The 13,029-nt window shown below is 38.6% G+C and overlaps 1 protein-coding gene across 1 annotated transcript in view; it reads left to right on the top strand.

The window, feature by feature from the left end:
- Window positions 1-6,099: 6,099 nt before the first annotated feature.
- LOC124165903 overlaps window positions 6,100-13,029 on the top strand; it is a 33,125-nt gene continuing 26,195 nt past the window's right edge. Inside the window, exons 1-3 of the mRNA XM_046543442.1 lie at window positions 6,100-6,409; window positions 6,530-8,392; window positions 9,794-10,008. Of these exons, the coding sequence (XP_046399398.1) occupies window positions 6,307-6,409; window positions 6,530-8,392; window positions 9,794-10,008 (2,181 nt within the window). The 5' untranslated portion in view covers window positions 6,100-6,306. The remainder of the gene's footprint in view (window positions 6,410-6,529; window positions 8,393-9,793; window positions 10,009-13,029) is intronic.

Below are 13,029 nucleotides of genomic sequence, written 5' to 3' on the forward strand. Positions count from 1 at the left end.
TTATTTTACCTAGAGTTCATTCATGGGAAAGAATGTATGCGTTACATAAAAGTATGGTAAAAAGTGGTTTCAGAAGTATCCGTAAAAAATGCACACTTTCATTTCATGGCTGTGATTTGGACGCGGGGAAGAGAGAGAGATAAATAAATGAAAAATTAAACTTAAAAATGATGCCGAAGCATCATAAACCTCTATAGACTCGCAGCACGTGCAAAGGGTCACATTTACTAGTGGAATGAAACAGCAAACTCACCTAAAAGAGCAACACGAAAATGCTAATCAGATCCTCACATTCTGCACTATAAAACGCATTTCCCAGTGCTTTCCTCACTTTAATACGCATCCACTGATTTTGTGCACATCAGCGAATAGCAAAAAAAAGATCTTTCATCTAGAATACAGCATTAGAGGCTTTGAACTCCACTCAAATAACCTTAGCCTTGATAAAGAAAGGTCATTGGATATCCGTGGATAAATATGCATTACTTAGGATCGATTAATTAGAAAATGATCACAGGTGTGAAAATGCTCTTCAATGGACTTCATCCCGTTCATTGAAGTAGACTTTCTTTAGTAATTAGGTTCTTACTGATTACTTGATTCTCAGACATATACGCGTTCATGTTCGCTATCGGAGGAAAAATTAATGAAAGTATCAATATAAAATAGAGTATTAATATAAATTAGAACAAAGACGCAAAAAAATCTTTATTACAGCATTTATAAATGCTCAGACCAATTTTAACTGGTCATATTTATGAATATCTCCCTTTTATTGGTTTCAGCATCAAAGATAAACAATTTCACGGATTAAATACCATTTTATTTACAAAATGCACAAGTATTGAAGCAGAAAGAAATCATTCAGCGGTTCACAAACTCCTTTATACGTAACCCAAGGATATTAAGGGAGACCCCAAGCACGAAAATTGAAGGATAATGTAATTACCCACTTAGATATTTTATAGAGACAAATGAATTTCGAAAACAATGGTGAATTTCAGCATCATCTATGCAAACATGATATCATATGATACAATCGTATGATGTAACGTAGAAGTCAATTAAATTTCAGGTATTGTGCCTCTATCAACCTGGTACTGAGGGAGATTAAAGCAAATTATCAATCAGTGTGCGATACACGTTGAGTTAAAATGATTCGTGGCCTATTGCGTACGCAGACTTTGGTGGCGGAATATAAATTTTAATCACGCCACCCGCACATGCTATTCACGAAATAACCAGATACACGATCTTCAAAATCAGTCAGCGATGAGGTATTCGAGCACGCAACATTGGTCAGGTCAACCGCGTAGCAGCCGTCTACACGGCTAATAAAAAAACAGGACCTTTTAATGAAGGCAAACGCGGAAATTGAGCTCGAACGGACGAGAAAAAGAACGAACAAAAGAGCGAATGATATAGGGATCCTAAAACAAGTTTAGAGTGACGATAAAATAGCAGTTTTCAAGTTTCTGAGTTGATTTATTGAGAGCACGCGTTGTAAAATCAAATTACTTTGGAAAATAGTACACCGTAATCACTCAATTCGTGCTGTTTGGGGTTCGTATGATTTCATTTGATGTCCAATTTCTTCACTGTAGCCTCGTTAATTGAGGTGTAACTATGGTTACTTTTTATTTTTATGAACGAGAATTTTTTTCTATATAATGAACCCACGACTAATAGGTGATTACGTTTCGCCATCCCATTAAAACGAGTCTGCGACTGAGCAAAAAAACAGGCGCCGGCGCTGCGAGGGATGCTTTGTTCCGCAAAATTGTGAGTATCAAAATTAAAACTTCCACCGCTTTTTGTGAGATACAGCATTCGGGCGATCAGCCATCATCGAGTCTTGCAAATTTGAACGGCGAATTATTTTGTGCAAAGTCCATTAATAACTTTATCAAATCACTTAAGGCACAAATACGAATATGTCGCAGCCTCTATGATTTTAGTGAAATTTTCCACGGAGATAATTAAGTGTGAATTATGTATTGGGAAGGAAATTAATGCACTCACACCACATTACTCCGTAATATGGTCGCGGGCACATAAAATGGATACGCAAGAGCAAAATATGAGGAAAGAACAGACTAGATCACGCCATAATACTTCAGCTACCGCAGCGGTGCGTTTCTATCACCGTTCCTCTATCATAATTTGTGCTTGTAGCCAACTGATAAAATAAAAAGTAGATAGTTATCAAGTAGAAATGGGTGTTTATTACAGTTAAAACATGAAAAAAATTATGCAGAGTGAACTTCCATAGTCATTCTAAAATGCTAAGAAATAACCAAAGTGGAAACATAATTTAGTTCACATACGGATAAATTTTAAACATTCATTGTACCCGTCTGATTTACAAACAATAAACAGCAACGAATGCAGGAAAAATAATCATTAAAAATGGGTAGTACGATAATGACAATTTAAAATATAAACAACACAACATAAGGAGACACAAACATATGTAAAATTAGGTGATTTTTTGTACTCATTTTTTTATATTTTCGCACATATCACAACCCTCAAGGGTGGTCTTAGAAAGAAAAGTTAAAAATTTTGATCCCCATAAAAGTGGTAAGTATCCGACAGAAAAAATAACCTCAAACACAGACCAAATATAATAATCGCCAGTTTTGACACAGAATTTAAAGAAACTTGAATCAAATCAAGCATTTTTTCAGTAAAATAATTCGTGGTTGAAAGAAAATCTTTAACTCTCATCTGTAGTGCACACTTCCTTTTTCTTTGAGAGAGAAGAAATGGATGAATAACAGATGGATGGATAGAGCAGACATGCATTCTCGTTAACGTGCTCCGTCGTAAATACCCATTGCTTATGTACCCTAGCGAGTTAGAGAGATTGGCATAAAAAACAGCAGTACTCCCGTCAGAATCATACGATTCCTATGACTTCGCTGCGGATAAAACGTAAGCAAAATAAGTGAAAATACAGTACCTATCCTTCAATGCTTCCCTAGGTAAGCGCTTATTTTTTCAAAATGATCCGGTTAAAGAATTCGTGGTCTCAAAATGTGCAAAATGGTGAGAAAAAGGACATAAAAAAGTGTCAGATTCGTGCGACGTCGGATGGCCGAGCTCTTTAACATCATTGCATAAGAAAACGTTAATATATATTATTATATTATATTATTAACGGGTCGAAAAAATCAGCATTCAAAATAACTGCATGCATACAGGCACCTCAGGCACTGCTATCCGACGTCGCACGAACCTGACACTTTTTATAATTTTTCTCACCATTCCGCACAGTTTGAGACCACGAAATCTTTAATCGGATCATTTAGAAGAAATAAGCGCCGACCTTATGTCTCCTCGTTATTTTATTATATTACATGGAGTTGTTGCACGCAGAACATGGTGAATTAAAAAGGGTAAAAGAAACTACTGAGTCTTCACAAAAAGCTTTATAACCAGCCCGACCCATTTCGATGTCAATGTGTCATTTTTAAGCGAGGAAATTGAAGTAGTGTACGTATGAAAGTAGAAAGTAGTTTCTTTTAAGTTTTTTTGTACTTAATGATCGCATTTATCCATCAATTTAATAATCTGATGACATTATTACGCATTAGAAAATCAAAAGTTTCTGTCAATTTTCCACAAATGTTATAATTGCACTTCACGACCGATTTCAATACATTTTACTCGTATCTTGCAGCAAAGGTAGTCGTAAAGTGAAAGTTAAGCATTTTTGGAAATTTGCTAGTAATATTTGCTTAAATTATGCCTGTATTAACTCACTTGTGTCATTTTACCGTTCTAGTAATTTCACCTCCACATCTGAATCCCCGCTGTATACACACACTATATCCCAACGTATGCATGTTTCATTGAAGCCTCCTTCGTCACATAGTTCTGCCGTAGGGGTTCGGATGAAACACTGGAAGACTGTTAACCACCTAAAATGAATGAAAAGGAAAAATTGATTATTAATTTTCACTTTGTTTCAGTAGAGGGAAAGGATCTAATTATTCTCAAATGAATAACATTTTTCTCTAAATTGTCTCACAAAGAAGAGACGTATAAATTCATTCGCTTCTCTCGCCCACACTGATAGAATTACGGAATCATCTTTCCCGTCAGGATTTGTTCCATCTTTTTTTTGCTCCCAGGGTCATTTTTTTCCGCCGACATTATTGCCTCGCGCGGTCCAAAAAAATTTTTAGCAAAAGCCTCCTCTTCAGAATCCTCTGCTCAGGGTTATACCTTTCACTTCGCCCTCAAAACTAATCCGTCACAAGCAGCGCCACACACTCGGTAGAACGGGCCTTTCTGAACCATTTCGGAGATTCCAGACGTGATTCGGTTCATGCAGATGAACCGATTTTTCATGTCATTCCAAAATATCCAACTTTCCTTATTTGTGTTGAACTAACGAGAAAAATTGCTAGGTAATACGCAAAATATCGCTATGATGACGCGAAGATAATGCATTACACTGTCTAAGGCTAATCCCCAAGGCTATTCCCCACTATTTTCCCAACACGTATAAGCTTTGCACTTCACGCTCAAAAGACTTTTACATCGCTTGTTTGGTCTCTAAATTCAATCGAGAGTCAAGGAAAATTAAACTCACTGCTAAAAATAATGGTTTTCAATGTATCTTTATTGAAAAATTATTGAGCGGAAAATCTAATTCATACGCCCTTAACCCTTGTAATTTCGTAAAATACCCATACACATGAGCTCTGAGTGATTATACATCTTTGGGCCACTTGGAGTATCCTCAAGCGTACTATTTGTGGAATCGTTCAAATGAGCGATTCCATTCTTGACCGGCAAAACTCCAGGAACTTGTCAGAAATATTCCCCCACCCATTTCCCTATTTTTCCTCATCCTCCAACCCACCCACCAACTCCCTCCAGTGTCCGACCGTCCCTCTCCCTCCCCCCGATTTGAGCAATCGCACAAAAGGATCAATTACCAAATTCATATTATTTTATATTGCGAACTTCCTATTGCCTAATATATTTTGCCCTTTGGAGTGGCGTTTCCATTGAGATTTCAGTGAAAAAATCGATATTTGATCGAAACTCGAAGATCAAGGCTCGATCTGAATTTCTTCAACTTTTGAAATTTAAAACTCGACTTTCGATTTTTATCTAAAGCGATTATTACCCATGTCTTTTCATCACTTTTTTGGTGTGCTGAAGGAGATAAAAAACCCGGGAAAATACAGATATGAGAAGAAAATAGTAATTGGAAAGGTGTTTGAAGTCTGTGTAATCTAGTTTGAGTTCCCGCCAGTTCAATTCGTTTTTCCATTGTTAACAGAGTAAGTCAAATTTTGTGTGAAGTCAAATTTTGTAACTGCCCCCACGTGTTCCGGCACGAGGGTAGGTAGTCAGCCTTTGGTCGCCAGGTAGAATGGTCGATCGGGAGAGTTCTCCTTTTTTTGTAATATATAGCAATTTCAATCATCATAAACCGCCTGGTCCTTCGGTTATTTATTTATCTTTGTACCCATCGCGTACATACTTTTTGGTCCTTCGAGCCGGATGTCAACGGATTTCATCGGATACGTCGGATCATATCGGAACTCATCGGATCGCGACGGATGGTGCTGAATTACATAGGATCTCATCTTTTCGGGACCTATCTTTCCGGACTCAGTATCGTTGATCTCAGCATCGCCAAATTGAAAATCATCGCATTGCAGAGGTCGTACGTATCATCACCGGTTTTATCTTCTCGGGACATATCTTTCCGGTTATATCTCTGCCGGATTAATCTTTACCAGATTATCGGTCCCGTTTACTCGTTAACGGAGTTGCTAGCGAATCTTGGCGGTCAATGTTTCATATATTTATCGTTTATCGGAGAAAAATCGTATCGTCGGACTAATGGAACTCATCGACGAAAAAGAAGTCCCGCTGGTCATCCCTATCTACCGTGAGGCTCATGACGGAGGCACGAGGGACAGCTCTTCAAAGCAGCTCGGAGAAGAGGAAATCGGAGGGGGAAGGAGTGCATCGTGCCGTCGTCCTTGCAACGGCTGATTCATCCCCGCTCGTACTATCATCGGACGTCTACGAAGGCATCGTACATCGACAACAGAGGGCGTATTTGGGGCTAGCAGTCATCAGAAAATCAGTAAGATTGTTTCAATTTATCTATATAACGCCCAAGTTACTTAGCAAGTTTCATCTAAATTGAAAATCTTATCTAGCTAATGTGGCTTAACCTAAGTAAATGATATCAAAGTGTTATATTGTGAACGCAATTTTGCCGAACTCAAGCAGAACTATCTAATCTGATTGACTGAGTGACATATCAAAATGGAAGGCTTTTATGAAAAGCAAAAGACTTATCTAAGGAAAATTAATAATTCCTTCATAAACTTTAAAAAAGAAGGTGCTACAAAAATGAATCGCGGATCTTGTAAGGTTCGAATGGAGTGCATTGACAATTATTGGCAAAAAATTAATGATGCTCATGAACAATTAATTGAAAGTGAATATTTAGATTTACAGAATGATTATTTTTGCTCTAATTTCCTAGATAATGCTGAGGAAGTGTACTTGCAACGAAAGGGTGAGTTTGAGGAATTTCTGATAAACCTTGTATCAGCATCAAGTAAAAGTGAACGGAATGGTGAGAATAAAACTTCCCATAGTGAGGGTGATCACCTTGTTAGATTACCTGTCCCGGAGTTACCTAAATTCTCAGGTGATTTCCGAAATTGGGAAACTTTTCGAGATCTCCTGAAGTCTATGATAATAGATCGCAAAGATATTTCGCAGGTTGCAAAATTGCAATATCTGTTAAGCTGTCTTTCTGGTGAAGCTGCTGACCTGGTACGAACTATTCCTATCACAGAAGAAAATTTCACTCTTGCGTGGCAATCTTTGCAAAATTATTACGAGAATAATAGACGCATAACTAGTGCTCACCTTGCTGCGCTATTTGATCTTAAATCGATGCAAAACGAGTCAGCATCTGAATTACGCCGCATTTATGCCGGCACAGTGAACCCCTTGCTCTCACTTGAAGCGTTGCGACGTCCAGTATGTCATTGGGATGATTTAATTGTATTTATAACTGAAAGGAGATTAGACCCACAAACGCGACGTGATTGGGAAATTAAATTAGAGAATTCAACTGCACCTCCTACGTATGAGATGCTTAAAAATTTCCTCAAAACAAAAATAATGAGTTTGGACAGTCTGGAAAGTTGTGGTAATAAACAATCTTCGGGATCTCCCAAGGGCATGCAACAGCGACGTCAATTTCATGAAAAGAGTGGATCATACAAATCAAAGAGTTTTCATATGGGCGGATCAACCGTAATGAAAAATCCCTTGTGTGCTTTGTGTGGCCGCAGCCATTGGTTGGCGTATTGTGAAACATTTCGTGATAAATCAGTAGAGCAACGGAAGGAATTTGTCCTTTCTAAGAATCTTTGTTTCAATTGTTTTGGACAACATGTTTTGAGAAATTGCATATCAAAAAAGAGCTGTCAGGTTTGCCATAAAAAGCATCATACATTTTTACATGAGCCTTCAACTAATTCTGAATCTTCGAAAAACTGTGTGAAGAACCAATCAACAAGCTCTTTTCCTGTTTTTACTGAAGAATCTATCGAACGTAAACTAACTAATGTGATCGATAGCAAGCCTGAGACAGTACTTCTTTCCACTGCGTGGGTAAAAGTGCAAGGACCTCATGGAAATGTTGTGTTAGCTAGAGCATTACTTGATCAATGCGCTCAGTCTAGTTTCATCACGGAATCACTTTGTCAAAGACTTAGACTTGATAAAAAATCAGCTTCGGTGGTTGTCAGTGGACTTGGTAACAGTCATCATATGAAATGCAAAGGCTCTGTTAGTGTTTTAATTAAGCCAAGATTCATGTCTACTTTTAGCTGTCACACTGAAGCTCTGGTGGTACCCAAGGTAACGTTGTACAAACCGAGTCTTCTAACCAGGGATAACTGGCCTCATCTGAAGGAGTTGGAGCTTGCTGATCCCAAATACTTCCAGGCTGGACAAATCGATCTACTCCTTGGAGCCGCGGTGCACGCCCGAGTCGTGGAAGGTAGAGTCGTCAAAGGGGAAGCAAACCATCCGATTGCCATGGCCACAGCCCTAGGGTGGATCTTATCTGGTGAGACAAATGCGGTCCTACCGCACACTTCAGCTGTATTTACGATTCAACAAGATGATCATGAGATTCACACCGCATTGGCTAAGCAAAAAGATGTCATTAATTTGTGCATGGTGGGCGGTTTTTCCCTTTGCAAATGGCATTCAAATAGTTCTACTCTACTTCAGTGGTTGCCACAAGAGTTATTAGCCAGTGAACCGGAATCACTCTTTGCGAATGATTCAATATTTGCAATTTTGGGACTTATTTGGCAATCCAGTGAAGACTGTTTTAACTTCAATGTTAAAATTGATCAAAAGGTAGAGCAATGGACTAAACGATTAGTGTTATCCAAGGTAGCTAAACTATTTGATCCATTAGGCTGGATTGCGCCAGTGATAATATGGCCAAAAACAGTTTTTAATAGAAGAACTAATGAACAATCTAAAATTTCTATTGTTTTATCAACAAATACTGCAACAATTAAAGCTAGTGGCTTTAATATCTTTCAAAAGTACACTAATCTAAAAACTACAGTGCATGTCATGGCTTATGTGATACGTTTTCTACAAGCAAAAAAACTAGTGCATCCAATTTTCAGTGCATCATGGTTTAATGTTGAATTAATGAATGCTGATGTAATTTTGAATCCAAGTGAAGTTATCAGAGCTCGTTTATTGTTAGTGTACATAGCACAACGGCAATCATTTTCTAAAGAAATTTCGATCTTGGAGAAAAATGAAATTATTCCTAAGAACAGTGTGCTTATCAGGTTAACGCCATTTATTGATCAAAAGTTATTAAAAGTGGGAGGAAGATTAAAGCATTCATTACTTTCTGAGGATGAGAAACATCCGTTGATCATACCCAGTGATCATCCACTCACACGCTTAATCATCGAAGACTGCCATAAGCGTACACTGCATGGTGGGGTACAGCTAACTCTTACAACACTACGCACACAGTACTGGGTATTGAAAGGACGGCAGAAAATCAAAGAGATAATCCATAAATGTGTTGTGTGCCAACGTTACAGAAAAAGTACTTCATATCAAATCATGGGTAATTTGCCACAATACAGAACAATGCCTAACAGACCTTTCTCAAAATCTGGTGTTGATTATGCTGGACCTGTGAGCATTAAGACCTCACCAGGAAAGTGTAGAAGTTCATACAAAGGTTTCATATGTGTTTTTGTATGTCTGAGCACTCGTGCTGTGCATTTGGAAGCAGTTTCTAATTACACTTCTGAAGCATTTATTGCAGCGTTCCGACGATTTGTTGGGAGACGAGGTCATTGCTCCTTGTTATTAAGTGACAAGGGAACTAATTTTGTGGGTGCTGACAGAGAATTAAAAGAACTGTTCCAGAGATCTTCCAACTTCACCCGCACCCTCGCTGAGGCCTTAGCATCTAATGGAACGGAGTGGCGTTTCAATCCCCCCACAGCCCCACATTTTGGTGGGATCTGGGAAGCGGCAGTCAAGTCAACAAAGCATCATCTAAGACGGGTTATCGGGGAAACAAAGTTGACTTTCGAGGAACTGTCAACTCTATTGTGTCAAGTGGAAGCATGTTTGAATTCCCGCCCGCTTGTTCCCTTATCAGATGATCCTAATGATATCCAAGCGTTGACTCCTGCTCATTTTTTAATTCAATCTTCATCTTATCTAATTCCAGAGCCAGCATTAATTGAGGAAAATATTCCAACTTTAAAGAGATGGCAGATGGTACAGCAAATGCTTCAGCATTATTGGCGACGCTGGTCGAGGGAGTACTTGCAATCTCTACAACAACGACAGAAATGGGCAACATCAACCCCAAACATCAAGGCTGGGGATCTCGTGATTGCCTGCAACGACAACACTCCACCAGCGCGTTGGCAACTAGCCAGAGTAATAAAAGTTCACCCGGGTGATGATGGATATGTCCGAGTTGTGACAATTCAAACTGCAAATTCAGTGCTTAAAAGACCAGTGAATAATCTAATAATTTTAAAATGAATATTGTAATCTGAGTTTAAAATCTATGTTCATTTAAATATTTTTGTTGTTGTTATGTAATGGTTCTCTTCTGCGAAGAGAAGGTGGGCGGAATGTTTGAAGTCTGTGTAATCTAGTTTGAGTTCCCGCCAGTTCAATTCGTTTTTCCATTGTTAACAGAGTAAGTCAAATTTTGTGTGAAGTCAAATTTTGTAACTGCCCCCACGTGTTCCGGCACGAGGGTAGGTAGTCAGCCTTTGGTCGCCAGGTAGAATGGTCGATCGGGAGAGTTCTCCTTTTTTTGTAATATATAGCAATTTCAATCATCATAAACCGCCTGGTCCTTCGGTTATTTATTTATCATTTATCTTTGTACCCATCGCGTACAAAAGGTTAGTTATAAAGGTAGATTATCCATCAGGTTAAACGGGAATATGATCTTCAAAAACTTGACTTATTCGTCATGCTTAATAGCACATGCTAATTGTTCATTTGGCTCACATCGAACGATATGAGATAACGATCCATTGGCATGAGCCCAATCACATGACTCGACTCATCGAAATGCCCACCTCCGGTCAAGAACCCTCCTTCCCGCCCCATTGTCCCTGACTGTCCTTCTTCCCTCCCCCGTGGCTTCAGACTGAAGCACCAAAGAGGACCCTCGTCACTCCCGACATTTCACCTGAACCCTCCCCTCGTCTCCCACTCCTGACTCCGGTCCACTCTGAAAATAGGGAACAGCGAATTTCATACATAAGTTGTTCACGTAAAAAAAACTTATCTTCCGGCTTACTTCATTTTATGTACATATATTTTCCTAATCCTCTCACCAAAACCTTTACCTGCCGTGGGGAAATCAAACTTCGGGACCTTTCCTCCACCGAGTCTTCCCATATGTCTGTTGGAGGACTAAGAATAAAAGATAAAAATGTTGGAGAGGTCGCTTCCATTCCTGGAATTCCGAACTCAATAATATTCATCGGAAGGAAATGTTATTTCCAGCTGTGCGTGCCGTATGTCTCCCAATATCCATTACCTTGACTTAATTATTATTAGAGTAAAGAACCGGTTAATGTAAGTCTTAACATTTGATAACAATTCCAGCCATCTTCGCTCCCACCCTGGACAATTCAAAATGCAACACAGCTTTTCATTCTGTCAACAAATTCTATTCTATTCCTCCCCCTAACACAACTACCAAGAATTCTTCCCTCTAGCATGGTTTTCGAGATTCTCTCCCCACTCAGTATTCGCCCAATCCAAAACATCCGTCTATTCCTTAAGTCATATGAAATATTTCTCTCCACGTCCACAGCATTCTTCTTCTGTCCACACTGCTGGAAATACAAGATTTGAAGTTATGAAGCGATTCATTAGGACTTACATTTGAAGAATGCTCCCCCTTGGAGGTGAGGCATGGAAAATAACATCAGCAGGAAAGTTAATTTTAAAGTACTTATACGAAATGTGATATTAAAAAAGAATGACGGAGATTGGATGCATAAATCGTGCGATTAATATGGAAGTTCTAACAAGAGTATAAGCGAAAGGATGTAGTTGGAAATCTTGGCAAGATCACAAGATAATTTAATCGGTCATTTAATGCGACACAGTGGCCTCATGTAAACTATCAACCGTTGAAGGACAAATGGATCGAAAGAGCAGCAAAGGGAGGCCTTGGATGAGATTTACGGTGTAAATTAGACTTTCACCCTTCATTCATAAACAAATAAATTTCATTTTTCATCCATTTTATGGAAATAATTTTTTTTATCCATTTTATGGAAATAATTTTTGTTTATCCATTTTTTTACCACATCCTGCTCCAACATATTTAGGATATTCCCTCTTTCTACAAGTTTTCTTTAAAAATGGCTGATTTCGTTGTCCACAAAATCCCTCAGTTTTGTTCACTATCTGTTCTCATCTTCTTTGAAAGTTACTCATGTCCATTCTTCAGAATTCAATCGATATTCAAAAAATCTCTTCATTGAATGTCAGGGGTTCTCCTCCCTATCAATTCTGAATCTTCTTTAGTCAAATATTATATGGTCTTGGTGCTTTACTAATATCATAACCGTAATTCTTCCAGCACGCCATTTATCCACATAGTTGCTATCACTCTCTCTGTTCTACAATCCGAAGGTTTGTTTGGACAGGTGAGGGTAGAGGGGGAAAACTTCTTGCATTCGGTCACTAAGCACTTCAAAGATTTTATTCCAACGGCCATTATTGAAGTAATCGCCCCTACTATTACATTTTGACAAATATGAAATGATTCAGTGTATCAACACAAGTTTAGGTTAAAATATCCAAACTAAAGCACCATTACGTGTGCATTTCGCTGAAACGCGTCGTACTTGAATAAATACTGTGGACATTCACAAAGTTAATTTCACTTTCATTTATAACTGCAAGATGGCTAAAACCTTCAACCGAACCCCAATTCCTTACGTATCCCAACCGCCTCTCCACTCCATTCCCCCATCCTTTACCCCCCAACCCCTCTCCCACTTCCACCAACTCATAACCATACCCCCTCCTTTCCGCATGTTCACATATAAGACTTCTTGACGTAAACCATGCATGTGTACCTGATGATAGCGATGATTCGCTGAAACGCGTCGTACTTGAATAAATACTGTGGACATTCACTAAGTTTTTTCACTTTCATTTATAACTGCAATATGTTCCACAACATCTCGCCAGACACAGTTGAATACATCAATTACGAGCTCATTGTGCCTTCCTTTTCACAAAGTAATATTTTTTTAAAAATCCGTAAAATAAGAGTATTTTAAGTCATCAGTGCGAAGTTCGTTCGAAGAATCTCTCTTGTGTATTTCCACGCCATGCCTAAAATTAAGTCTCATCGAGGGTTTTATTTCTTTCTTACAAGCCAAGAAAGTCTACAACAAGGGAAAATAATCA

This window comes from Ischnura elegans, chromosome 9 (genome assembly GCF_921293095.1).
Source record: "Ischnura elegans chromosome 9, ioIscEleg1.1, whole genome shotgun sequence".
In the NCBI taxonomy this organism is placed as follows: Eukaryota; Metazoa; Arthropoda; class Insecta; order Odonata; family Coenagrionidae; genus Ischnura; species Ischnura elegans.